Source organism: Pyrus communis, chromosome 14, assembly GCF_963583255.1.
Source record: "Pyrus communis chromosome 14, drPyrComm1.1, whole genome shotgun sequence".
Taxonomy (NCBI): domain Eukaryota; kingdom Viridiplantae; phylum Streptophyta; class Magnoliopsida; order Rosales; family Rosaceae; genus Pyrus; species Pyrus communis.
Window position 1 is genome coordinate 25191966 of NC_084816.1, and position 27872 is coordinate 25219837.

The 27872-nt window shown below is 36.7% G+C and overlaps 2 protein-coding genes across 2 annotated transcripts; both read left to right on the top strand.

Annotated features, from left to right (window-relative positions):
* Positions 1-122: 122 nt before the first annotated feature.
* LOC137716345 (probable beta-D-xylosidase 2) lies at positions 123-6075 on the top strand. The gene is made up of 6 exons (XM_068455783.1): positions 123-615; positions 1724-2002; positions 4048-4217; positions 4301-4743; positions 4834-5247; positions 5372-6075. Exons 1-6 carry the CDS (start codon positions 190-192, stop codon positions 6007-6009), a joined length of 2370 nt encoding a protein of 789 aa, XP_068311884.1. The 5' UTR covers positions 123-189; the 3' UTR covers positions 6010-6075.
* A 13667-nt stretch (positions 6076-19742) lies between these two features.
* Positions 19743-23079, top strand: LOC137716012 (uncharacterized). Its single transcript, XM_068455401.1, has 3 exons — positions 19743-20082; positions 20211-20644; positions 21462-23079. Exons 1-3 carry the CDS (start codon positions 19963-19965, stop codon positions 22741-22743), a joined length of 1836 nt encoding a protein of 611 aa, XP_068311502.1. The 5' UTR covers positions 19743-19962; the 3' UTR covers positions 22744-23079.
* The last annotated feature ends 4793 nt before the right edge of the window (positions 23080-27872 follow it).

Below are 27872 nucleotides of genomic sequence, written 5' to 3' on the forward strand. Positions count from 1 at the left end.
TATCCAATATTCTAATCATGCATCAATGCGCCTGTCTTACATCATCCATATCATGTTTGCCAGTTGCAGTATGGCTATATATACTAGATCACTTTTGCCTCTCACAGCGCCCATCCCTTCTCAAAACATATTTTTTTTTCAGGGCTTGCTGCGCAGTCGGTTGCTTAGCCAATTAATTACAAATTATTAATGGCTGCTCCCACGCCCGCCATTATTAAGCTCTGCAGCCTTCTCCTTCTTTTACTTTTAGTTTGCGGTCTTTTCGAGCAACCCAAAACTTGCGAAGCCGGTGAGTCCTTCGCTTGCAACCCAAAAGATGCGGTAACCAAGGACTTGCCGTTTTGCCGTGCGACATTGCCCGTACAAGACAGAGTGAGGGACCTTCTCGGAAGGTTGACATTGCAAGAGAAGGTTAAGCTGCTGGTGAACACTGCTCTGCCTGTCCCACGCCTTGGCATCAAAGGCTACGAATGGTGGTCCGAGGCACTTCACGGCGTTTCCAATGTGGGCCCCGGGACTAAGTTTGGTGGGGACTTCCCTGGCGCCACTAGCTTCCCTCAAGTCATTACAACCACTGCTTCCTTCAATGCTTCTCTGTGGGAAGCCATCGGACGGGTGAGATTTTTAGCTCTCTTTAATATTCTTCTTCTGTTAATTAGTGTATTCAGTAATACTGAAATATATTAGAAGAGTGAAAGAAAAGGTCGCTTTGTGCTTTTGCCTTTTGGGCTGTGACTCTGAGTGTGAATTACATGCAGCTTTCGGTTCTCTTCGTTTTGTTTGTTTTGTTTCTTAAGCATGAAACTTCAGTATTGTTTCTGGTGGGTAGAAATCGAATAATTAGTATCCAAATATACAAGTTGGATTACCGGCACTTTATATGAGTGTTAAGTTAGCGTTGTGAGTACGTTTGGTTAAGTGATCCAGAAGCCAAAGATTAGCAATATAAATAGAGTGAGGTATCTGTGGGAAAACAGTACAACAAAACAGATGGAAAGTATGTCACACGTATGCTGAGAATTAGTATTATTCCACTTTAATTATGTTCTCATAATTATGATATTGAAAAGGCAGATTTATGGTCCGATGTTAATTAGGAATAGCTTCATGAAAGGCTTGCAACTTTTATGTGCAACTTGCTTGTTTATCCTTATCTTTCATTATGTCTCAATTATCAAGTTTTTTTTACTATAAATTCATTAATGTGAAATGGCAGTTAAAACTTAAAATAGAAAAACACTAAACTCGTCTGATCACGTGGTTAGTTAAACACGTTCACAAAGAGTGGTGCTTCACGCATTGAGGCTCATGCATGTGTGAGGTTGGATGGTACTCAAATACAGACAGGATGTTTTATTTAAAAAGTGGTCTAACCTATCATGCAATTAAATTGTTCTAAAATTTTTCTCGGTTGAGATATGGATATATTAACAAGTGGGGTTACAAAGGTAGGTGAACTGCTCTAGACTTTTCTAATTTCTAGCCCATGCCATGGTGCAGAAGCTGTAAGGCATTACTTTTAAGTTTCATCCAGATCCAGTACTGGTAGTGGTACTCATTTGGATGAGCAATTTCTCTCAACTTGGATCGCGTTGAGTATTCCAATGACAAACTTAACTAGCGTGCGTACTCTAGCATTAGTAGGTCTAAATTTTCTAAAGTGAACATACTAATGTGCGCAATTGGGGATATAATATACACACACGTATATATGTTGGTGCAGGTCGTGTCAGACGAAGCAAGAGCAATGTACAACGGCGGTGTGGCTGGCCTTACGTATTGGAGCCCAAATGTGAACGTACTGAGAGACCCACGGTGGGGCCGGGCACAGGAGACTCCCGGTGAAGACCCAACCGTGGTGGGTAGATATGCTGCCAGCTACGTTAGGGGGTTGCAGGGAAATGACGGTAACCGGTTGAAGGTGGCGGCTTGCTGTAAGCACTTCACCGCTTATGACCTCGACAACTGGAATGGAGTTGATCGTTTTCACTTTAACGCCAAGGTAAGTATGTAAGCAATTGATAATACAACATGATCGCATATACATTCATAAAATCACATTCTTACGTATATAACGCTTCTGTAATGGAATATATTTTTTGTATGCATATTTGTTTCTCTTGGTCACGTAATGGGAAGGATAAAGAGAAAATATCAATGCAAGGGAATAGATGAATTTCCTTCTTTAATGGCCACACATTGTTTAGTTCATGTATCTCATACTTGATAATCTAATAATTTAGGGTAGCAATTATATTATATATGTATATGTAAAGACTCTTATCATGAGTAAGTTGGTGATCCACCCTTGGAAATTTATGGCCATGCGCATGTGATACGAGATGAGACATGAGAGTTTGCTGCCACCCTGCACCTGCAGCCACTCTTATATACTTATTAACTGCCCAACGACCCCAACCCACTATGAGGAGCAGAAAGACTTATGGGCTAGATACAAGCTGTCGTCCTGTGATTCATACAATGTCACATGAATACCTGCGAATCATACAATGTCACATGAATATAAACTTTTTTTATATGACGTCGTGTGCTTATCATGAGCTGTCGTCACTGTTTACTCGTGCAGAAGTTCTTCCTTATGGGAGTTTACTTATATAGAAAACTTCACTTTAATCCTCAAAAAAGATGAGTTTTAAATTATAACCATGCGTAAGATTAAAATCTAATTTTAGTCCCTAACACATTTAATCATATCATTTATTAGTTATATTTTGTTGTATTATTTATCTTTTTATTTTTATTTTTATTTATTAATTACATTTAAATTTAATTTTTATTTCATTCATCATAATATATTTTAATGTCTACATTTAGGCAACTAATTTTTTTATAATATATATTCCGATAACAATTTTGTATGTTCTTCATTTAGGTATATTAATACATTTGAAAATTTTGGTATATCCATCGGTACAAACATGTAGTTACATTGATTCAATATAATGCATTTCGGTCAATATAATGCATTTCGTTACTTACACTTTGGTATACACATTTGAGTATTGACTTTTAGGTACATTAATTCAATATATTATATTTCGGTAAATACATTTAGGTACATACATTTTGGTATTGATATTTAGGTACATACATTTTAGGTATTGACATTTAGGTATGTACATTTTGGTATTGATAGTTAGGTACATTAATTCTATATAATACATTTTGGCACATACATTTAGGTTCATTATAATATATTTTGGTACAATCATGTAGGTACAAATATTTCGGTACAAAAAAGTCAATTTTATATATTTTGGCACAATCATTTCTGTACACTAATGTATTTATATATTTTTGTATCACAAATTTCTTTTAATATTTTCTCATTTACGTTCATTTCTAATTAAAAAAACTAAATATGTGCATATTAATAAAATTAAAATTTAATATGGAGAGATTAAATAAAAATACACATTAAATAACAAAAATTGAATGTAAATTTTGATAAAAGTACACTCAAGGGATTAAATTGAATATTTAATCTAGCACCAAGTTTTTTTTAAATTTTAATCTTTTGCAAGGACTAATGTTCAAAACCCCTTACTTATATTCCTCCCAAAATATCTCCTCTTTTTTATCCCTCCAAAAATCTCTCTCAAGTTTATGCTTTGGCTTGTCTTTTACATTTGATTTTATTCCCTGTAGCCTGTATTATATATTATCAAACTGTCGGACAGTGTATAATACTGCTGATGGATTTGTGTACAACTTCCGCTGAAGCAATTATTAGGGCATATATGTTGCAGTGCATATGAGTAACGCTAAAAGGATTGCATTATCCACACATCTATTTTTACTTCTCATACACCTCTCTGATTTTTCGACCATCGGAAATGAAGAAGATGAACACAAATTAACAAAAGTGTGTGAGAGGTAAAAAAATGTGTGTGAATAGCACTAGCTTTTTATAACTATAACTATATATATAGTTTAGAGGGATTATCTTTTCGTCACGCGCGGGCGAAACACTAGTGTTGAGTGCATGTTTGAAACTGGAAAATGCATGGCGTTTGGAATTGGCAGGTGAGCAAGCAGGACATGGAGGACACATTCGATGTGCCATTTAGGATGTGCGTCGAGGAAGGAAAGGTGGCGAGTGTCATGTGTTCTTACAATCAGGTCAATGGTGTCCCCACCTGTGCCGACCCTAATCTCCTCAAAAAAACTGTACGCGGTGCATGGCGCCTCGACGGGTAATTATATATAATCGCCATTATTTAACTAATTAACTAAGCACCCTCATACCATTTTGAAATAATTAAATGTTGCGTGGCAGCTACATTGTGTCCGATTGCGACTCAGTGGGAGTGTTCTATAATAGTCAACACTACACCTCAACGCCCGAAGAAGCCGCTGCCGATGCCATTAAAGCAGGTTTGGATTTAGACTGTGGGTCATTCCTGGCCGTGCACTCGGAGGAAGCAGTGAACAAGGGGTTGTTGAAGGAGGTTGACGTCAACAATGCATTGGTGAATACTGTGACTGTCCAAATGAGACTCGGGATGTTTGATGGAGACCGCGGGGCCTATGCCAGATTGGGCCCCAAAGATGTATGCAGCCCACCTCATCAGGATCTCGCGCTTGAGGCCGCCACGCAAGGCATCGTCCTCCTCAAGAATCACGGGCCTTCGCTCCCATTGTCCACCCATCGTCACCACACTCTTGCTGTGATCGGCCCCAATTCTGATGTGACTCTCACAATGATTGGCAACTATGCCGGTAAGCATTCCACTAGCAAAAAAAATATGTGATCATATCATTTGTCACGTGGTGTGATACTATAACATCATGCAACTTGATTACTGGTAGGTGTGGCATGTGGATACACTACGCCCCTACAAGGGCTTGGGAGTTTTGCACGCACAATACACCGGTGGGGTTGTGCGGATGTTGCATGCGCCAACAACACGTTATTCGGTGCAGCCATCGACGCATCCCGGGAAGCGGATGCTACTGTTTTGGTGATGGGACTTGACCAATCCATTGAGGCTGAATTTAGAGACCGAGCTGGGCTGCTTTTGCCTGGAGGACAACAAGACCTCATATCAAAGGTTGCCGCAGCATCCAAAGGCCCAACTATTTTGGTATTGATGTCTGGTGGCCCAGTTGACGTGTCTTTTGCTAACAATGACCCGCGCATCGGTGGAATCGTATGGGCTGGGTACCCAGGCCAAGCTGGTGGAGCAGCCATCGCTCGTGTTCTGTTTGGAATCACAAACCCAGGTCCAGCTACGTACTAGCTTATGAATATTTCTTTTTTATTTTCTACCTGGGAGCTGCTATCAGTAGTTCAAAAAGATCATCATATATTCACTTACTAATGTCTACTTGCTAATCCAAATCTCAGGAGGAAAGCTGCCTATGACGTGGTATCAAGAGGAGTACCTTAAAAATTTGGCAATGACATCGATGGACATGAGGTCAAACCCATCAAAAGGGTACCCGGGAAGAACCTACAGATTCTACAAAGGGCCAGTGGTTTACCCATTTGGGCATGGATTAAGCTACACCAAATTTATTCTTAGCATAGCAGCCGGTACTGCACCCACCGAGGTTGGAATCCCGCTCGCTGGCCGTCATCGCGCCTCTCAAATTAACACAACCACAACCGTTGATTCGGACAATGTCAAGGCGATCCGAGTGACACATGCAAAATGCAGTAGGGTTTCGGTGAGTTTTGATGTGGACGTGAGAAATGTGGGCAACAGAGACGGGTCTCACACTTTGTTAGTGCTCTCTACCCCTCCAGCACAAGACTGGGCTCCTCACAAACAGCTGGTTGCCTTTGAGAAAGTGTATGTTCCGGCCAGGGCTCAACGGCGGGTGCGAATCAAAATTCATGTGTGCAAGTCCCTTAGTGTGGTGGACAGGTTTGGAATTCGAAGAATTCCAATGGGACAACACAATCTTCACATTGGTGACCTCATGCACTCTGTCACCCTCAAACCCGCCACTTTCTTAGGGTTGGGGGTCATCAAATCTTAATTTCTCACGCGCGTGCATGCATAACTTACAAGAGGAGAAAGAAAGAAATGGGATACACCAATATATCTGTTTTCAATTTTATATTTTTATTTTGTTGTGGTTGGTTATCAATCTTGATATAAGTTATCATTGGAAATAGTTTCGTGATATGCAAATGTACTTAGTCATTAGACTAGAAATTGATTCATGAATTAAGCAAATGTACAATTAATTCCATTACTTTATATTACACTTGGAGTTGGAGAATTTATAATATCGTCCTTCTTTCGTCATTTGATTATTATAAGGTTTGCAAGTTTGACATATATATACATATATAAAGTAAATGGGTAACTGTGTAATAATGAAAATAGGTAGCTAGAACTTGGTTTAACACGCACACATATATATAGGCCAACTCATCATAGTGATCCTGCTCCTGCCACCGCGGACAATCATATGTTGCATGTGTTGATGCCTGATCATGTGCATAATTAAGCACAAAGCCCTCCCTCATAACCGAGAGCTACAAACGCATGTGCAATCATCCCAGCAACTCAAGACAAAAACAAACCATAACAGCTGGTAATGGTATGGCATTGGCTCTCTCCTTTTGACATTTGTATCTCTGTGTGTATATGTATGTATGTATGTACGTATCATGAACGTTCAACAAAAGACAAGGACAATACCACATCCACAACAAACATCTTAACCCCAAACCAACCCAGCCCAGTCTAATCATATGATAAGAGAAGAAAGACCCCACAGAATTCCCACAGCGTACCTACATACCTATATATATATATATATATATATATATGTATATTAACAAGTTCTTACATCAATATTGCTTTTTTGTTTTATTTCCAATAAAAAATTTACAAGTTATTCGAAATCCTTTGAAGTATTCTTGTTATTACTGGATCTTGTTGATGGGATGCATTAAGTAAGGGATGAGTGATGTTGTCTTGTGTGAGTTTCATTTCATGCAGGGAAAATTCGTATATTTGTATTCAATATCTGAAAGATGACGGACTTATCAACTTTTACATTTCATTATATTTAATTCCCGAAAAGATGATTATTATGGATGTTAACTTCTCTTTAACCATAAGTTCGTTAAACATGGTTGTGAGATTTTTCTCTCTACCTCTCATAGAAGCTTCTTGTTGTAATTTCTTTATCATACAAAGAATAAATAAATAAACTATATATCATGACCTTAGAAGGAATTTGTGTTATTTTTAGTTTAAAGGACGACTAATTAGCTTTTGCAAAGGCTGTTGGATGCAGTGCCGTGGGGTGGGCTCGATCGAAAGGAATTCCAAAGACGACTCCTTAGCTCCATACCACTTTTGCACATGTTGTTTGTTCCCAATTATTGCATCAAGCTTTCAGCTTTTCTCATTCGTCCATCCTTGCATCAAATTAGTAAACTTAATTTAAACCAGGTGTGCCACAATCTATATCTTTTGTTTGGGGATCTAACCAGCTACTGTCTCCACCAGGGAAAACCATCCATATTTTAAAATTAAGACATGGTTCATCCTTCATGTTTATTAAATTAATATAGAAATTATGTTTTGATCTTTCTCAGTTAACACACACACACACACACACACACACACACACAAATGTTCGGTTTACCACATGTTGCTACGATCGAGTTGACTTTTCTTGTAATTTCACTACGTTGGTCAAAGATACTGATAAACCATTTCATACCAAGGCAGTAGGCACCATCAAATCAATGCATAGGATTGTTAAAAATGAAAAGAAAATTGCAGGAAAAAAAAAAGACTAGAAACTTGAGTTGACTTGGTGTATAATTTCGCTTCCATTATACCAGTGAAATTGAGTACAACTTTTAATTAATATGAGAATAAAAGTTAAAATTGAAAAAAAATTGAGGGAACCTCCACTTCCCATGTCAAGTTTTTTTTTTTTTTTTTTTTTTTTTTTTTTTTTTTTTTTCCACTCTCCAATTGACATTTCTTGAACTGGCTAATTATTAAGTTTGGTGCTTTAATTGTGTACTAATTTTTTGAGCTAATTATCAAATTCCACTTTTGGAATCAGGAATCTTTATGTTTCTCTTAGAAAAATGAAATAGTTTGACTGCCAGTGCCATGATATTTTGAAAGCATTACAAGAATTAATTTTTATATTACAGTTAAACTATCAAGAAAATGACATAATTTGTATTTTTAAATTCTATTCAACTTATGTCTTTTTCTTAAGCATGCAGTGCACTGTTGAGAGGGATGTATATAGTTCAACGGTTTGGTTCATGTATTGAAATTCAGCTTCATTTAAGTCAGTAGTCGTGCACGTACTTTGATTAATTTAATTGGAGACTTGCCAACCTCTATAACCAACTCTTGTTTGTTTCAAGCATGGTGGGCTTAAGGCAATTGTAATTAGGGTTTACGATTTATTTACAGGATTCAGATGACAACATATATAGAACTCAAAAGATGCAATATATTTAAAATAGTGATGCACTTTGGAAAAATAAAAAGACTTTGGAAACGGTCTTTAGCTATCAATATTTTTTTACTACAACCTTATTGGTTATTATTTTTCTGTCGAAGTCTTTGACATTAATATACTAATATATTTTCATGTCACTTATTATATTTTTTTTAACTTAAAATTTAAAATTTGTAGTTGTTTATATTGATGAGATTTTAAATAAAACCCGTGATTTATGGAATGGATTAAAAAATAAATTATACCCCCTATCCCATAAAAGAAAATTCAAAATCAATAAATAAAAAATCATGTTTTGCCATAAAATGTATGTACATATATATAACATATTCTATACATATATACATATAATAAATCTATATATTTATGAATATGTACATTTATGATTTAAAAAGCTGAAACATTATAAGAATTGATACACTTAAGATTAAAACAATTGTTGTACTAAAAAGATTAAAAAATTAAAAATCTTTTATATAAAATTAATGAATCAAAACTTATTTTAATTTTTTGTGTATTTTGGAAATGTTTTAAATTGAAAATTAAATAAAAGATTAATGAATGTGTGTGTGTGTGTATCAAAACCCTAAATCAATTACCGATTTTTTTAAAGTTATTTACTGACATGTTATTTACATTAAGACATCGATCAAAATCTGAAAACCAATAAGTCGCAGTGAAAAAGCATTAGTATCTAGGGACCAAATACTAATTTTTTCAAAAAAAAAATAAAAAAAAAATATTAGTTGACAAATTATGTAATACAAATAAAGTTCACATACAATAATAGAGTTTAAGATAGTGTCTCAACAAATTTTGTCGGTTCCAAATTCAAATAAACATGTCACTTAGTAGTACGGTCTTGTGATATTCTTCTTCACTTGTAAATAAGAGGTCTTAGGTTCGATTCTCGCTAAAGACGAATTTGAACCACATTGTTGCTAGTTCATTATGAGGCTTAGCCTATTTTCCTATTTTCTTAATGTAAATAATATCGTTTGTTAAAAAAAATTAAATAAACATATTATATTTAAAATGGAAATTAAAATGGAATTGGGTGGCAATATTAGTTAGCAACTTTTGAGCAAAGCAACAAGCAAGAGTCACACCACACCACCGCCACCACCACTGAGAGTGTGTCTATCTGAGCACCCCCAACACAACCCCAATTAGGCTGGCGTTGTTGGCCATTTTTCACTCATCAAGCTAATAAACCAAGAAAACTGGTTAACGTCGTCATAAAGCTGCACATCTTTGCACATGGGAGTGGGACGGACGGACACCTTTTCCCACGTGAAATTTGATCCACAAGACAATTGCGTCCCTCTCTGCTGCAGCTGCACAGGCTTATATATTTAGCTTAGAGAAAGCGGAAAGCCTCTCATTGGATGAATTAAACCCGCTAAATTAATCTCATAGTTAATTAATCATCACCGCTATAAATAACAATTGCCGTCAAATTAAGCAAAGTGCAAAGTGCAAGAACCTTATCGATATCTCATTATCTATGCCTATGCGGATAAACCATGTGTGTTTTTTCATAGTAGAATATTTAGGAGCTCACGTCACATATTGCCCCCTTGGACACAAACATGTCTTTGAGAATGGGATCGAGCGTTTCCAATTAATTAACAAGAGAGTTTCAATCAAGTTTCTTTGTTTAAGGATTTAATCCCTATATTATTTAAATTTTCAATACTTAAAAATTGGAAAGAGAGATCGATCCCCCACATTTCTCCTTACATGACGATGGTAGCTGTTGCAGCCTCTCTCTCTCTCTCTCTCTCTCTCTCTCTCTCTCTCTCTCTCTCTAAACAAGGACATATCTTGATCTTGTTGTAAACACTGATAGCCACCATGGCAATTTATATTACTGTTTCAATATATATATATATATATATAATTAATAGCTAGGTTGGGAAATTCATTTTTTTGGAAAGCAGCATGATCTTTTATAGTCAAATTTAGAGATCGTTTAGTCATCCATTCATATTAAATCAATTGATGTATTTTCATAGCAAGTACGTAGCATTATTATTATGAACTGTTTATTGTTTAATGCATATGAATGACTAAACGATCTTCAAATCGAATGGTTTTAAACCGTTCAATTTCTCAATCTTCATTAAATATCATCTATACAAAAAATTATTCAAATCGGTGATCATTTAGTCATCAAAATATATCAAATAGATCAGTAGATCGTCATAACTATGCTACTTGGTACCTTCAAATGAAGATTAAGAGAATGGACGGTTCTGATTATGAAATTTCTACATTAAAGATACGTTATTTGCAAGCGGAAGAATGAGCTTATCCTCAAAGGGAGAAAGCAAGTATTATTGTGACAGCCCGTTCCGAAAATTTTAAAACGTACACGTGAAAAGACGATTTTGCCCCTAGTGCGATTTCTTTACGTTGTGTGGTTGTTTTTGGTTGGTTGTTGGCTGATGGTGGACCACACATTCCCCCACACACACATACACTCACCCTTTCTCTGTCCCGTGCCATTTCCCTTCCCATTTCCCATCCAAACGTACGGACACACACCCAAAACCCATGGAATCTTCACAGATCGAAGAAACAAAGTACATATCCATGCTCGTGAGGTCCATTGGAGTCTAACCATACCCATTTCAGGTAAGGATACCTTCGTTTTCACGTCGAACTCGGGATACCCGATTTTTGGTACTGTTCATGCGCACGTAAATTCATATGTTTTTGGGAATTTCAAGTTTGTAGGAAGCTTGGTGAGGTCCTTAGGAGGCTCGGGGTGGTTCGTTTGAAGGTTTTGGACATCGGGATCACGAGTTTCGAGGTTGGCCAGAGTTGGGGGTATTTTCCAGGTGAGATTTCGTGGATTTTAGCACTTGAAAGTGGTATGATCTTGTTCCTCTCATTGTAAGCTTCATTTTGGTACCAATTTTGTGAAATTTGGTTGAAAAACGAAGAAGATATCATGATTTGAAGTTTTCCCGATTTTCCGAAGCTAGCGCCGGAGCTTCGCCGGAAAAGACGACGGAATATTCCGTCAGTTTGGACAGAATATTCCTAACACCGTTGACAGAATCCGTTAAAGTTAACGGAATATTCCTGACGGCGTTAACTGACGCCGTCAGCGTGCCAGGCACGTGCCTGCGTGTGGCCGGCGCGTGTGGCAGTGCCTTGGCCGGCGCGTGGGGGCGCGTGCGACGGTGAAAAATTATTTTAAAAATATGAGGATGTTCCTGAGGTTGAGTAGATCACGTTGGTGTATTCATACACCCCATTTGAGCATTGTATGAGAAGTTATTTCTTAAGTTTGGTTATGTGCTTTAAAATTAACGTTTTTATAGTTGTTTCGCATATAGGTGAGACCTATCCCGAGGACGAGTGTGATCACTCGAGGCAAGGGGGTTACGACCCTTCCACATACCAGTGAGTGGGCTTTTGGTTTTCCGTATATACCTATATACTTATACTTTTCCTAGAAATTGATTTAGAACGTTTATTCACTACATGCCATGCCTATAGTTTTGCCGTTGTTTATGCATTGTTAATTGTTTATATATATATATGTATGTTTGGTGCTGCGAACGCACAGGTAAATGCCAGGTGAGTTGTGATTTACGTTTATTTTCAGTAGTGGTTTGAGATGCATAGAGAGCTCATAACCTACACCCCCGGTGTTAGTGCTCCCGTCCAGAGTTGGGCACAGTCCTTCACGTGATGTTCACCTCCCGCACCACACTCTCAGCTTGGATCCAAGTTAGGTGCACAGTCCTGTCGTACAGACCACTTTAAGTGGTTCCGACTTGTAGGTGACCCGCGATTATTCGCACAGCCTTCACGTGATCGTAGCACTCGAGCGTATATATATATTACACCCAGGCCTGTCGTACAGACCACTTTAGGTGGTTCCGACTCGTGTGCAGGTCTAGTTAGTGAGATTAAGATTTGAGCTCTAGATTCAACCGTACAGGTCACATTAGGTGACTCCGGCTGACAGATTATGTGTTATTGATGTGATATTACCTGATCACTTGCATTTCATTTTGAGGTTTTGGCATAGCATATTCTTGAGCATGGTTTATATATTTATATACTATTTTCTGGGAAGTATACAGGTTTTACGATGAGGGGTTAGAACTTATTTATTAAATGGTTTTCGAAAAACTTTGTTTTTGCCCACTCACGCTTTTGTTTTGCGCCCCTCCAAGTTTTAGTTGGCTAGCACATATGGTGGTTTCTCTGAGGATTTTCCCGGCATATCTGACAGACGATCACCAGCGTAGGACCACCTTCGGGTGTACTTTTGTTGCGTTGTTTTCTCCTGGACTGCTTTAGGCTTTATGCTCTGAACTTAGCGTCGCGCTTACACTTGTTCGTTATTACTTTACGTAAGACCAGTGTTTTTATTTATTCGTACTATTTATATTATTATTATTTTATTAGCTTTCGCACTGTGTACATGGTTACATCACTTCCACGTGACGGCCAGCATGCCCTGATCTAGATCGGGGTGTGTCAATTATCCCATAATTAATAACTAACTAATGGCTCATTTACTAATCCGTAATCAAAATGAGAGGAATTGAATTGAGGAGGAGTTGGAATTGGATTTCTGTTAAAGCTGTTTACTTAAATTTTCTGGAATTGGAGTAAAAAAAGTACCGATTCCATTTAAGTGTTTACTAATTCACTAGAATCAGAATATAATTCAATATGATTACAAAAATGCCCTTATTCAAAATCTATATAACAAAATTTTATATAATAATTCATAAAAAAAATGAATATATATTTATTTAAATAAAAAATAACTCAACTCCAAACCAATCTTATCTTTCTCTTCCCGAAGAACCCACTCTTCACCGCCACCTCTCACTATCTAAATCCATTCCATTATAATTCAAGTTTATTTATTTCAAGTCTTGAGCATTTGATGGCAAATAAACTCCACTGTAAGTCCATCATTCCCTCTTTCTCTCCTTATTCTCTCTCTCTCTCTCTCTCTCTCTCTCTCTCTCTCTAACCCAGTGCATTTTGATTTCAAAATTTTCCTGGGGAAACATAGAGATATGGCGGAAAGTGGGAGTAGTGGGTTTGGGTTGCTTCCTTGGGCATGGGTGGTTGCGGTGTTGGAGGAGGGAGTAGCACTGGACATTATCGTTGGACAACGGCATGTGGATCTTCTGTGTTAATGCAAAGGATAGTGCTAGAATTTTAAAAATAAAGTGAGGATATAAGTGGTAGAAAATTTGTATTCCAAATTCCCCACAACAGGCGGAATTGAAATACCTCATAGATCTCAGGAGTCCAATTCCTTCAAAAGAAGGAATTGAATTCCAAAATTTTTGTGGGTCCTGCCACTTTTTCAATTCTTCCAGATTTAGTAAACACTAGAGTAGTCCGTAATCAGAATTCAATTCCACATTTTGATTCCGATTACGGGTACGTAAACGCGCCATAAGATAGGAATTCATTTTCTGGAAAGAAGCATAATGGAGTTCTTATATATATATATATATAGTCGAATATTGAATAAGTTCCTCACATTTACCTTTTTTCCTGTTTTCTTTACTGAGGGGAATGTTTTGAAGCCGTCGGATGACAAACATCTGATATATACATGTATATATATGTAGACGGATCGTTAAAATACATTATGAAGTGAGCAGTATAAAATGAATGTCAAAAGCGTGTGTCCCTAGATCTGATCATATATATAATCCCTAACAAACTTACATCCTTAGCTCTACATATATATGACTTCATGCGTGTTACCACCAAGGAACAATAGCTTGTACGTCAAGATGACAATGTTTTAAACTTTTCATGCAATGTTATGTAGAAAGATTAAAGAGTAAATTGTATCAATGGTCTCTTAACTTTAATTAAATTGGAGCAATGGTCCCTTAACTAAAAATTCATTACCATTTGTCCCTCAACTCATCAGAATGTGTAGCTATGATCCTTTTTGTCAACTTTGATAGAATTTTGTCAAACTGAGTTATGTTGGAAGGACCATTGTTACAATTGGAGTCTCTCAACTCATCAAAACGTGTAGCTATGGTCATTTTCGTCAACTTCGTCAGAATTTTGTCAAAATGAGTTATGTTGGAAGGACCATTGTTACAATTGGGTTAAAGATGAGGGATCATTGCTCCAATTGGGTTAAAGTTGAGAGACTGTTTCTTCAGTTGAATTAAAGTTGGGGGACTAATGATAATGAATTTTTAGTTAAGGGATTATAGCTGCACGTTTTGATGAGTTGAGGGACCAATGGTAATAGATTTTTATTTGAGGAACTATTGCTCCAATTAAGTTAAAATTAAGGGATCATTGCTACAATTTACTCAAGATTAAAACATATAATATCGTGTATCAAATTTAAAATATCGCCACTTTAACATCTTGTTGCATATAAATCACTCTTCGACCAAAATATACAATCAAACCAGACATATGAACATATATATGTCCCACAACATATATTGGGAGATAAGTCCAAAATATATAAAGTCTAATAAAATAACACCAATTGTGGTCTATAACTCTACTGAAGAAGATAATTTTTGCCTTTTTTTTATTTAATCTACACTACATAAACATGCATGTTCTTCATTACGAGCAGGGAAATGGAAGAAAACAAAGGTTTCCAGGACCCGACCTGGCCATCCTGCCTAACCCTAACGTAAAGATGATGAGATCCTTTCTTCCTGAGTCGACACGTTATATGTTTGAACAGAACACAAACGGGGTACACGCCCTGTACATGTTTTTTCCCCTTTTCTTTTGCATATATAATATAATATATATACACACAAACACATAAACTTCAGAGTTGAGAGCAGTACAAAACCTATATCCGATAAAATTGAACTGCCTCCCTCCCTCCTATCTAGATTTCTCTCTTCCGTTTCCTCCCAAGAGTCCAGCTGCTGAGAGACAGATGGGAGAAAGAGATAAAGAGATAATAATAGAATCCAAATCTGTTATATGTATGTATGTATGTATGCATGCAACACCAGAAAATGAAAATGATCGATCTGAAATAATTCACTGCCATATTACAATACCAAATATAGATTAGAGACAAGACACGTCGGTAGGTAGCTCACACCAGAATGACACACATGCAAATGCAATAACTCGATCGATCCATCATGTATTGACGGCTTGTACCTAAAAAATGGGCTTCTTCATCGAGTTATAAGGAAGGTTGGGTCCCAAGGTTTACAAGCTGGAATTCTAAATTCCTAGCTGTACAACTCCGAGTTGCAGCCATCTCATTTCTCATATCTCTGTGTGGATATCGGAAGAAACCAAACCCCTTGGCCCTTGCCTTGACTTGTAGACCCCCGCATAAGTCCAAATGGTCCCCAACCTATGGGAGCAAGAGCAACAAACTTGGCCTCCATTATTGTCTCGTATGTCCCCATCCCATAATAATCTCATTCCAACAAGAATTTAATATTTTCATCAATCATCCCCCATTCTTAATGTTAATTACATCATCGACAACTATATTTTCAATGGGAACCATTGTATTGACCTTGCATTTGTTTTAAGCCACAATATTGAAACAAAGCTTCAAAGACTTCATTGTATTTTAGGGATTGTTTCATAACCATTTTGTTTTTTGCTTTTTGCTTTTTATTTTCATTTTTTCTTCATTCATTTTTTTATTTATTTTCAACCTTCACACTACTCTTCTTCATCCTTCCTTCCTCCCATATACTTTTTTTGTACCTCAAAGACAACATCTAAAAACGAAAAATAAAATAGTCATCAAACCTGAACTTTATTTTTTTGAAAAATGCAAAATAAAGGAAGGCATAAAATTCTCATATATAATAACCAATGTGGTGAACAATTAATGGCCTTGTAAGCAAATAATGGTGTAGTTATACCACGCCCATCTCTTATGAGTTGGAAGACTTCAAATTTCGTGTCTTCATGTCTTCATGTCTTCACGTAGGAGGAGTCCGTTAATTAGTTAGGTATAATTATTGTAGTTGTTTCTCATGAATTTAATTAAAAATATATGTCGAATTTTAATTCATTTGGTTCATATAATTGTGTGTGAGTTACAAAAATGTGAGTATGATTAAGGTTTGAGTAATGATAGGTAGACTAATTTGCAAACTAAATGATGCGTCATCAATACGAAATAAACATGTTAATCAACACTTAAGTAATAATTCAATCATCAATTTCATGTCATTTAGTTCACAAAAACATGAGGTGACTGAGAATCCATGAAGAGTCTCACTTTGAGAATGTCTCCTCAGCATTTCTCTTGACATAATCGAGAAAGATCTATTTTTTTTAACAGACAATATTATCTACACTTAGAGGGTGGGGGAGTGGACTAAGTCTCATAATAGACTAGCAATAATGTGGTTCAAAATTGCGACCTTAAACTTCTTATTTACAAGTAAAGAGAAATACCGTAGTACTAAGTGACAATTAAGAAAGATCTATTTAGTTATGAAAAAAAAAATGAAAGGATGCATTAATTCGTTTATGAATTTCAGTATATTAATTTATTGCCTGCGGGGAACTAGGAGGAATTATTCTAAGCTTCATAACATATTTAGGTATAGAAATATAAGCTGCTGCCACTGCTATCTGTTTATGAACTTGGGTTGGGGATCATGTGCGATATTAAAATGATTGATCCTACAATACACACCATAATAACCACACACACAACCCTCAACCCCAACCCCAACCCCAATAATGTACTGAGAATGGAAGAAAAGGAAGGGAAGGCATTGCCATCGTGGTGGTGGCAGCAAGGCAAGCATTGTCCAATAGTCTGGCTGATCTGGACACTTGGAGTGGTCCTTGAAACGCGGGACCCGACACTTGTACATATGCTTAGAAGATCACAAGGTGACGTGGCCAAGAGAATGGCAGGAATGAATGAATGATTTTCTGTGAGGTAGGGTTTGGGTTTTGGTGGGGGCACGGCGCTCTTCGCTGCTCCAGACTCGAGGCAGAGGGGAAAGGTAAATGGAAAAGGGAGAGAAGGGGAAATTAAGTTAATTATACAAGTGGAAGAGACAAAGCCCATGCCCATGCTGATGCTGGCAAGTGGCGGTCTATCCACCCATCCATCCATCCATCCATCCATCCATATTTCATGTGCTAATAATCAAAGAAATATGAAATGTCGGTGAAAAATTATAAAGGCGAAGCAAAGCAAAAGGAAAAGCATGATTCCTGTGCCTTACAATGCAAGGGTCGCTTTTTCTACTTTCTCCCCGGTCCTATAAATTAAAATTACCTTGCTCGCTTGCTTATCATCCCACTCGATCCAATTTTATTAATCCCTCTTTCTCATTTTCTCTATTCCCTATAAAATTCTTTACATTTTACTGTTAGAATCGTCATATCATCAAACTTACTATCTTTCCTTCATTTCTTGAAATTTAGAGACAAACTTATCTCATCCTTAATCATTCATTTCGAACAATTCAAAGAACATATTCTCTAAAAAAAAGTTGCTTTTTGTACAAGCTTTTCTTTTAGTTTATGAAACTAAGTCCTACTCTCCTAAGGTCCTTAAGATTTGTGAAGACTAAATGCATATTAACCATAAAGTTATATTAGTTTAGATCTAAAGGCTTAAAATATTTGACAACTTGATAAACCAAAACAAGAAAATGAGTTTCCTAATAGTCCACGAATTTTAAGTTGATTTTGCTTATTAAATTATCAAATATTTTAAACTTTTAAATCTAAATAAATATAATCTTGTGATTAATATATATTTGGTCCTCACAAATCTTCTAAATAAAGACATGAAAACTTGCTTTTGTATCGCTAAGAAGCATCTTATACTGGCCCAAAACATTTAAAAAAGAAAATATCAAAGCGCCTTCACATGTCACACTATACCACATATGGAAATTACTTTTTATTTTTATATTTTTTATCGTGTAAGTTTAAATTAATAGATAAACTATGCTTATTACTTAACCACCCTCTTATCAATGAATCAAACACTTAATATGTCTATCTTTAGGCGTCCTCAATTTGTTCAAATACTTAATATGTCTATCTTTGGGCGTCCTCAATTTGTTCATTCATCATTACTCTTAATCTTACTTATCCTGTAGAGTTGGCTATTAATCCATATTACCAGCCATAATAGGACAATTAATGGTCATTAATATATAACCCACAGAGCAGCGTTAAATTCTATGAACGACTGCATTTGCTGCAACAAAAGATGATAAACCCTTTCTTAAAAACATCATAATTTTATAATTTTATTGAGAATTATTATTATCACTTCAAAAATCTCTTTTGACATTTCAAATTTTTTATAATTAAAAAAAAAAATTACACTTATGAAAAATAAAAAATAAAAATTTTGAAATGCTAATAACAATTCCCAATCTCATTTTAACATCCGCTAATCAAAACATTCATGGCAAAATGTCAAGTAAATCGAATATATTATTACAACAAACCCGTACCTATCTTTTACGCCCACAAGGATGAAGTGTTGAACCCAAGAACCCGTGATAGATCACCGGGTATATCCAGTCAGAACCATGCGGTGACCGGGTGCACCCACTGTAATTGGTCATATCATAGGGTCGTAGGGTTGGGAGACTTGAGAGAGAATCTAACCACAGTGTGCAGCGAGAGGTGTGTGCTTGGTGGGGCTGCCAGCTATTAAGTTCATAGTAATGTTATTTATACAATATTGTTGTTTTATATTTTTACACTATCATGGATGATATTTAATATGGATAACTAATTAATAAAAATTTATTATTTAATTTATTATTTAATAAACTAATTATTAAATAAAATTAGTTAATTAAATGATGATTGTGATATACAAAGAGTTTTTTTTTTCTTTCTTTGGTTTTGCAAATTTTTCAAATGATGTAGTTGTCCACATCAGATGTCATATCGAGTGATATAGAAATGAAGTATAAAAATAAAAAATTATTATTAGTACTCCAAAAATCTTATTTGGCACTCTAAACTTTTTATAATTAGAAAAAAAATACATTTATGAAAAGTGTAAAATAAAATTTTTAAAACACTAATAACAATTCTCTAAAAATATGATATAAATAACATTACTCTTAATTTCAAGGATCAAACCTTTTTTCTCTCTCTTTTTTATTTTATTTTATTTCTATTATCAAGAGTCAAAGCTGGCAATTTCTTTTATTAATAATTATTGTTATTATAAAAAAGAGGGCTTTGTTCTCTCCACCACCTTCTTTCCCTTATAATTACTCTCCAAATTTTCGAGCAGATTTCAAAATCGTCCTCCTCCTCCTTCTCCTCCCTCTCTCTTTCTCTCATCTTCTTATTCTTTCATTTTTTTTGCTTCCATATATAAGTACATATTTGTGCTTCCTTCCCTTCCCTTCCCTTGCCTTGCCTTGTTTGGAAGGGAATATTGCAGAGAGAAAAGAGAAGGGAAGAGAGGCGAGGAGAGGAGAGGAGAGGGGGTTGATGGTGAATGGTGAAGTCTCTTACAAGAGATTAACAGCAACAATGACTACTACCAATTCATCTTCCTGGCTCTCTTCCACTTCCAATGAGAAGAAGCACTGGTGGCTCAGCACCCGAAAGGTATTGCTTTTCATCTTATTTCTTACTTAGTTGATTCATTCTTTACTCAATAATTATACATATACATATGTACAGAACTCAATTACAAAATGTTAGTTTAAACTTTGATGGTAATCTTGATTGCACAGATTGTGGAAAAGTATATGAAAGATGCCAGAAGCCTGATTGCGACCCACGAATACAGCGAGGTACCATCGGCGGTGGGCCTTCTGGACGCGGCTCTCGCCATCTCCCCGCGCCTGGAGGAAGCCCTCGAACTCAAGGCCAGGTCTCTCCTCTATCTCCGCCGCTTCAAGGAGGTCGCCGATATGCTCCAGGACTACATTCCCAGCCTCAAAATGGCAACCGACGACTCTTCCTCCTCCTCATCCTCCGGTGGCTCTGACAATTCGTCTCAGCCGCATTCCCGTGAGCGAGTCAAGCTTCTCTCCTCCAACAGCGGCAACTCGGCCTCCAGCTCGCCGGATCGGGATCCTTCCTTCAAGTGCTTCTCTGTCTCAGACTTGAAGAAGAAGGTCATGGCAGGCCTCTGTAAAAACGGCGACAAGGAAGGGCATTGGAGGTAAATTAAACCCCTCGGATTGATTGCTGCTCTGTTGTGTTGTGTTCTGTTCCATTGGTTAATGCGCGTTCGATTTCTAAAATTGTTTTTCTTCTGTGTTATGCTTTTTATGACTTTACGAGTATTATTTATTTTCAGATCAGCCTTCTTGTTGTGCCTTATACGTTTCACTAATAAATGCACCTGCCAACTTTTGTAAATGAAATCCTCGATTTTCGGCCCCCAATTTCAAAAGAGAGAGAAAGAAAAAAGAAAAAAAAAAACCACTAATCCTATTTTGTGTATTTGTTCAACTTGGTTTAACCAGTTCGGTAGGGTAGTCCTTTGTAATGTTTTGGTACACTTATGTAGCTGAGTTGGAAAAATCTTTGTTCAAAGAGTACTCGGGACTTGGGGCAAATTGGACATGAGAAGGATGAATTCCTGTTGTGTTCCGGAAAATTTGACTTCCATATTTGCAGAGCCAGCTAACCAATTTTAAAAATAAATAAAATATAACCCAATTGGCATTCACATTTCGAAACCTAGTCACATCGCATATGCCCCACCATTTTATAAACTTAGGGTACCATTTCTTGCTTTAAATTAGAAAATTAATGAAAATAATTTGAAATTTTTAAATTTAAAAATATGAATAAAATAAAGAATAAAATGAATAATATCATAACTGATTTTTTTAGTATAAAAATATTTTTTTTCGTTAAAATGAACAATATTAAAACTTTTCGTTAAATTTTTCTTATCTTATAAATTTGATGTTATTATTGAAAATAAAAAACAATTGCTAATTGAGTTAATTTACCACGTGTTGACACAGGTATTTGGTTCTGGGCCAGGCGTGTTACCACCTTGGCCTAATGGAGGACGCCATGGCTCTTCTCCAGACCGGGAAACGCCTCGCGTCCGCCGCATTCCGCCGCGAAAGCATATGCTGGTCCGACGACAGTTTCTCTCTGTCCAGCTTCAATCTCTCTAACGACACAGTCTCTTCCGCCAACGCACCCGCCACGCCTCCTAGGATGTTATCCGAGTCCGAAACCGTTACCCATCTCCTTAGCCACATTAAGCTCCATCTCCGCCGCCGAACCGCCGCAATCGCTGCCCTCGACGCAGGCCTTTACTCAGAGGCCATCCGCCACTTCTCCAAAATCGTGGACGGCCGGCGTGGAGCCCCACAGGGATTCCTGGCAGAGTGCTACATGCAGCGCGCCTCCGCTTTCCGGGCGGCGGGACGGATCGCTGAGGCGATCGCGGACTGCAATCGGACTCTGGCTCTTGAGCCGAGTTATATACAAGCATTGGACAGGAGAGCCTCACTTCTGGAGACCATCAGGTGTTTGCCGGATTGCTTACATGACCTGGAGCACTTGAAGCTTCTGTACAATTCCATCTTGAGGGATCGGAAGCTGCCGGGGCCGGCGTGGAAGCGGCACAACGTGAGATACAGGGAGATTCCGGGGAAGCTGTGTTTGCTGACGACCAAGATACAGCAATTGAAGCAGAGGGTGGCTTCAGGGGAAACAGGGAACGTGGATTACTATGCTTTGATTGGGTTGCGACGCGGGTGTTCGAGGTCTGAGTTGGAGAGAGCGCATTTGCTGCTCTGTTTACGACACAAGCCCGATAAGGCTACCATTTTCATTGATCGGTGTGAGCTGGCGGATGATCGGGATGTGGATTCAATTAGGGATAAAGCGAAGATGTCGGCTCTGTTGCTTTACAGATTGCTGCAAAAGGGTTATTCAAACGTGATGGCAACCATCGCGGAGGAGGAGGCAGCGGAGAAACAGAGGAAGAAGGCTGCAGCTGCATTACAGGCAGCTCAAGCCGCAGTAATTCAAGTGCAAGTGTCCCAAACCCAAGCCCAAGAATCTCGAATGGAATCCTCCTCCTCTTGTTCTTTCAATTCTAGCAATAGGAACGGTAGTAATCATAACAACAACAACAACACGCACTCCCCGTCAGCGGAAGCGAAAGCAGCGGCGGCAGCGTCGTTCCAAGGGGTGTTTTGCAGAGACATTGCGGTGGTGGGGAGTTTGCTGTCGCAGGTTGGGTTTAACCGCCCAATTCAAGTCAAGTATGAGGCATTGAGTTGCTGATTGGAAAATTGCAAGTATATTACCGGCGGGAAGGATCTTGCTTCAGTTTGTTTTCTGTCTGTACAAAAAAGCCGGGAAATTTTGTCACCATTTTTTCCATTATCCTTATCTACTACTACTAGTAGCTACTACGGTGTTGGACTGGTACATGTACAAATTTTCTACTTTTTAATTTTTCGCTTTAGCTTAAAATTGGATGCCTTTTCCCTTTTTTTTTTTTTTTTTTTTAGTTTCTTTTTGAAATTAAATATATAAATTTCATATTCGCATTTGTTGTTTTAAAATTTTGTGGATGCATCCACAACTGTAATCGTATTGAAATATTGAATGGGAATAGGGATGGGGTAGGGTAGGGTTTCGAATACAATTCATAAAGTTGGGGGGCCTTGGCTTGTCTGCCATGTCTTTTCAGTTGCTACTTCTCACCCAAACAATGCTTTGGTTCGCTTGAGCGCGCGCCTCATTACCCACCCGCTCGCTCGCTCACTTGTAATCAATGCTATGCTTATTATAATCGAAACTGTTTTATTTTCTTGAGCATACACTTGGCTAATAACATATAGGCAGGCGTAGGCCTTATTTTTGGTCGGATTTAATTGGAAATACATTTTTCAATTTCAATCCAAAAAGTTTTAGAAATACATATCATTTTCAATTTTGGAATTTCAAAATTATATGAGTTATGACTTCATCTATGCCAAGATAAAAGAAAATCCATAGCATCTTCATGCTCTCTACATAATATAAAATTATATAGTTCTCAAATTCTCATTTTTGTATGTATTCAAGGGAGTTGTAATTGAATAAAGAGTTACATACTTGAACGCATTGTATTTCAAATTCAAAGTAAATAAGTACATAATTAAGTATATATAATAGAGTTCGAAACATCAAATCGGATTCAGAATATTACATATATTCCAATTCCTATTCAATTTTTTTTCGAATTTTGGAATTTGAATTAGACAGAATATTTTAGAGTTTTTCAGTTTGAAATATATTGAAATTTGGTATTCGTCTCCCAAGTTGCACCCTTTAATGAAATGAGTGAATACGAGCGATTATTATTGAATGGTGAGACAGAGACCAGAGAGGGAGATAAATAATGGAGATTGGAGAGATGGCAAATGCGGGTGATCCGTGGGTGGGTTAGATATTTACATGGGTGAAAGGGGGAGAAAGCACATGTGTAGGAAAAAGTTTGTCAGTCTTTCGTTTGTATTTTTCACTGCCGGAAGTGGGAAGTGGGAAATCGAAAGAAAGTGCATGGTTGGTGGCCAATCCAAGGAATCCATAGTCCAACTCCAACACACGACGCGAGGCCTGCGATGCGATGCAGAAGGAGGGTAACTAATCAATCAAACACGAAATTGAACACTCAATACAATGGTTTAGGGCATCTCTGTATGTCTCTCTCAGTCTGCTTCCTTCGTTCCATGATTCAATCCGTACACTGTAAATTTGTTCTTTTCTTTGTTGTTTCTTTCCACTCTCTTTTCTCCTTTCTCCATCCCTGCGTTGCAACCAATGCTAAAGTAAAAGAATAATCAATAATTATGCATCTCCATCTATCTCCATGTGTGAAGTGCTGGTTGGGAGGAGCGGAATGCGCTTTATTTATTTATCTGTTCACATATTTTACTTTATAAATTATTCCACTCTTACTTTGCAACCCCGTAAAGAGACGTGCCTCTTTACAAAATCAAGAAAAATGGAAATGCTACTGGTACTGCGCGCGCACACAGAGATTTATATAATGATATTACAGAATCCAGATACATTCATTCAATTCATTCATGCATGTGTTCGTAAATCTAAAATACTGTTTTCAAGTAATATCTTTCATACATACAACCGTTTGTGTTTGTGTTTGTGTTTGTGTTTGTGTGCATGTGCTATTACAGAATACAGAGTGATTAATAAGAGAGGTATATATACATATATTTAAAAGGTTCGGATCTAGAGACATATTTTGGACACTCATTTTGTAAGGTCTTTGTAATGTAATTCAAAGTTCCGAGACATATCTCTGCCAAAAAAAAAAAAGACAAATAAAAAAACTATTAAATGGACGAATAAGGTTCTACAAAGAAACACTAATTTTAATCTAACTGTCATATGACTTCGAATTTGGGTGATTTTTGAAAGAGATGATATTTGAGAAAAGACATAAAAGATAGACGGTCGACTTACCAAAATACATTACAAAGTGAGACCACAAAAATGTGTATCATAATGTGTGTCAAAAGCGTGTGTCTCCTGATCTTAATTCATATTTAAAAATAAATAGATAAATAAATAAATAAAGACGTTGGTAAGATTCAATTTCCATAAGAAAGAAGAAGAACAACTTATGTAGAATGAGTTTACTATTACGTGATATTCCAATCTAATAACACATTGTCATGTGAAGGAAAACTTACAAATAAACATTTATTATTGAACAAAGAGATGTCACATGACTCTAAACTCGTTTCATGTAAATCATTCTAAAAAAGAAGAGACAGAAGGCTTTTAAGTTGGGGATTATTTAAGATGGGAGAAGGGGGGCTGTTGGAATTTAATGAGATGAACAACCACCATCCAGAATTACATTACAGATGAGATGGTTAATCGCTTTTGTAGTTAAATTGTAATTGAGTTTATGGTTTTGGGTCCTAAAAAAGCAAGGGGTTATCTGTTCCATGGGAAAAGTCTGTCTACTGGCTACTGCTCCATCCAAAATTTACTAAAATTCTAAAACGAAATTCAATTAATTACATTTGCATTATTTCCTTTTCTTTCTCGTCAGTTTTCACTTTGCCTGAAAAGAGGATAGGATACGACTGTTTGCCAGGACAGGACTAGTACCCCGGCCCCACGCAAATGCCGATGCCAAATGCCAGAAAAAGATTCTATTGGTCCCAGCCTACACACACCTCACTTCTGGGTTCTGGACGTTCTGGTGGTGTTGGATCATGAAATTATCTACCAAGCATGCACTGCATTCAACTCAAGTAAATTTGATCAATTGAAAACCTCGTGAATGATGGACTACCCCCAAAATTTATGTTTGTTTTTCTATACTACATTGGATTCTCCTTTTTTTAGTATACTGAAGTAAGCTAGATGATATAATATGAGTTGTTAAGTTTTCCATTATAATGATTGACCAACTAAAGTGAATAAGTAGGGTTAAGACTTCAACAAGACAAGCCACTAGCTCACTGCTAACCAAACATACTAATATTATTCTTAACTTAATTACATGTGTAATCTAATAGGTGCGAAATTTTATTACAAAATACCTCAATTCACTTAGAAGTGAAACCATTTAATATAAATTGTAATTTATTTTGTAAGTTGAATGATATGAGACTTTTTACATTATTCAGCAACTTATGCAATCGGTTAAAGTTAAACGAAACCAGAAAAAAAAAAAAAAATCGTTTGATTAACACCAAACATATCATTGCCACTTAGTACTATGATGTGGTGTTATTCATGCATCCCTTAATGTAAATATACCATTCTTAAAGAAACACCAAACAACAAACAGACCATTTACACAAGTCACGGTTTCCTTTTCTTTTGTTGCAAGTGATGATATGAGCAGTGAGCTCCTTTTATTCCTATCACTCCGCTTTAGCTTCCGTCCTTTCAATCCACTCTTCAATTATGTTTGCTTTGCTTAATTTGCTTAATTTGCTCCACCATTTAAGAAACATCAAGCAAAAAGATGAATTGGGAATTTCCAATTATCACTAATCTAATCATTTTCGTGCATGTATTAACAGTATTATGATTAATCAAATTTACCAACCGGATCCAAATCTCTCTTTCTATATAATATAATTGCAACATGTTCTTGGGTGTTGAAAAGTAGTAGGTTAGAGACCACTTGCTAATAATCAACAATCCGCAAGGCTGTAATTGCGCTCTTAAGACTAAATTACTATCTCTCCTTTTTTTTTTCTTTTTTTTTTTTTTTTTTTTTTAATGCTCCTTCTTGTGCTTTGATGTATGATGACATAAGTAGGAGTATGCTTGGTTTAGTGTTCAAAACGATCGTGCTATGTATAGTAAAAATAATACGTGAAGACCGGTGTTTTATACGATAGTAATGACTGTTAATCTATCAATGAAATCACTATTGTTTTTGTCCAAAAAGTATAACAAATTAAGTGAAAGTAGGTCTTTCTTTGACCATATATACCTTTGCAGTGTCTCCTTTTAGGCTTTTAGGCTTTTAGCTAGCTGTGGAAGTTTTGTTCTTTGTTGTTGAAAGTTGATTGGCTTTTTTTTTTATTTTCCCAAAAAAAAAAAAGTTGATTGGCTTTTATTCGCTCTCCATGCATCTCACGGCTCAAGGCTCAAATACTAGTACATGTGTACCATATGAATGATGATAATGATATAGAATTAGGGTATTTTTATTAGCATCTCACATATTGTTGAATAAACCTACATAAAAATTTATTATTAAATGGCATATACTTTTATATGAAATGACTATCTAACCCACGAAAACCAAATTAGTTGAAGTAAAACAATCAAATTAGTTGAGCCAATAAATTTCAAGAAACAAGCTGCCAAAAACTCGTCGAATTCGAGTTGTTTAGCAGGCGGAGCATTTCTCTGATCCACTTGTCGGCAGCGGAGCAAACATGAAGTTTAACATTGCAAATCCCACCTTTGGGTGCCAAAAGAAGCTTGAGATCGACGACGACACCAAACTACATGCATTATGGGACAAGAGGATCTCTCAAGAAGTCAATGGTGATGTATTGGGCGATCACATTAGGAGGTATGTCAAAACCTACCGCAGAACATTCACAAACAAAAAAATGAAAAATAAAAAAAATTTCAGCTTTAAAAAGTAATACTTTCACGATAATTCGAATCAAAACCAATGCAGGAGTGCCTTTCAGTTAAAGCCGCTGAAATGTCTGTAGAAAAGGAACGTTTGATGTTTGCTTTTAATTTGGGTCTTAGAGATATTGTTCTCAAGCTTGACGCGAAAGGAGTGGTGGCGGCTGATATTACGTCTATGGAGGATTTTATGGGTTCAGAGGGTTGTATCATGGAGAATATACAAATGTTGGGGAAAAGTTTCGAATGTTTTTTTGTCAATGGTAGAACAGAAAGCT

Excerpts from the sequence above, each read along its gene's own strand:
- LOC137716345 (XM_068455783.1), top strand. The coding sequence starts at position 190 with ATGGCTGCTCCCACGCCCGCCATTATTAAGCTCTGCAGCCTTCTCCTT. Across the intron at positions 2,003-4,047 it reads GTTTTCACTTTAACGCCAAG|GTGAGCAAGCAGGACATGGA; the intron begins GTAAGTATGTAA and ends TGGAATTGGCAG. Across the intron at positions 4,744-4,833 it reads AATGATTGGCAACTATGCCG|GTGTGGCATGTGGATACACT; the intron begins GTAAGCATTCCA and ends GATTACTGGTAG.
- LOC137716012 (XM_068455401.1), top strand. The coding sequence starts at position 19,963 with ATGGTGAATGGTGAAGTCTCTTACAAGAGATTAACAGCAACAATGACT. Across the intron at positions 20,083-20,210 it reads GGTGGCTCAGCACCCGAAAG|ATTGTGGAAAAGTATATGAA; the intron begins GTATTGCTTTTC and ends TTGATTGCACAG. Across the intron at positions 20,645-21,461 it reads GACAAGGAAGGGCATTGGAG|GTATTTGGTTCTGGGCCAGG; the intron begins GTAAATTAAACC and ends GTGTTGACACAG.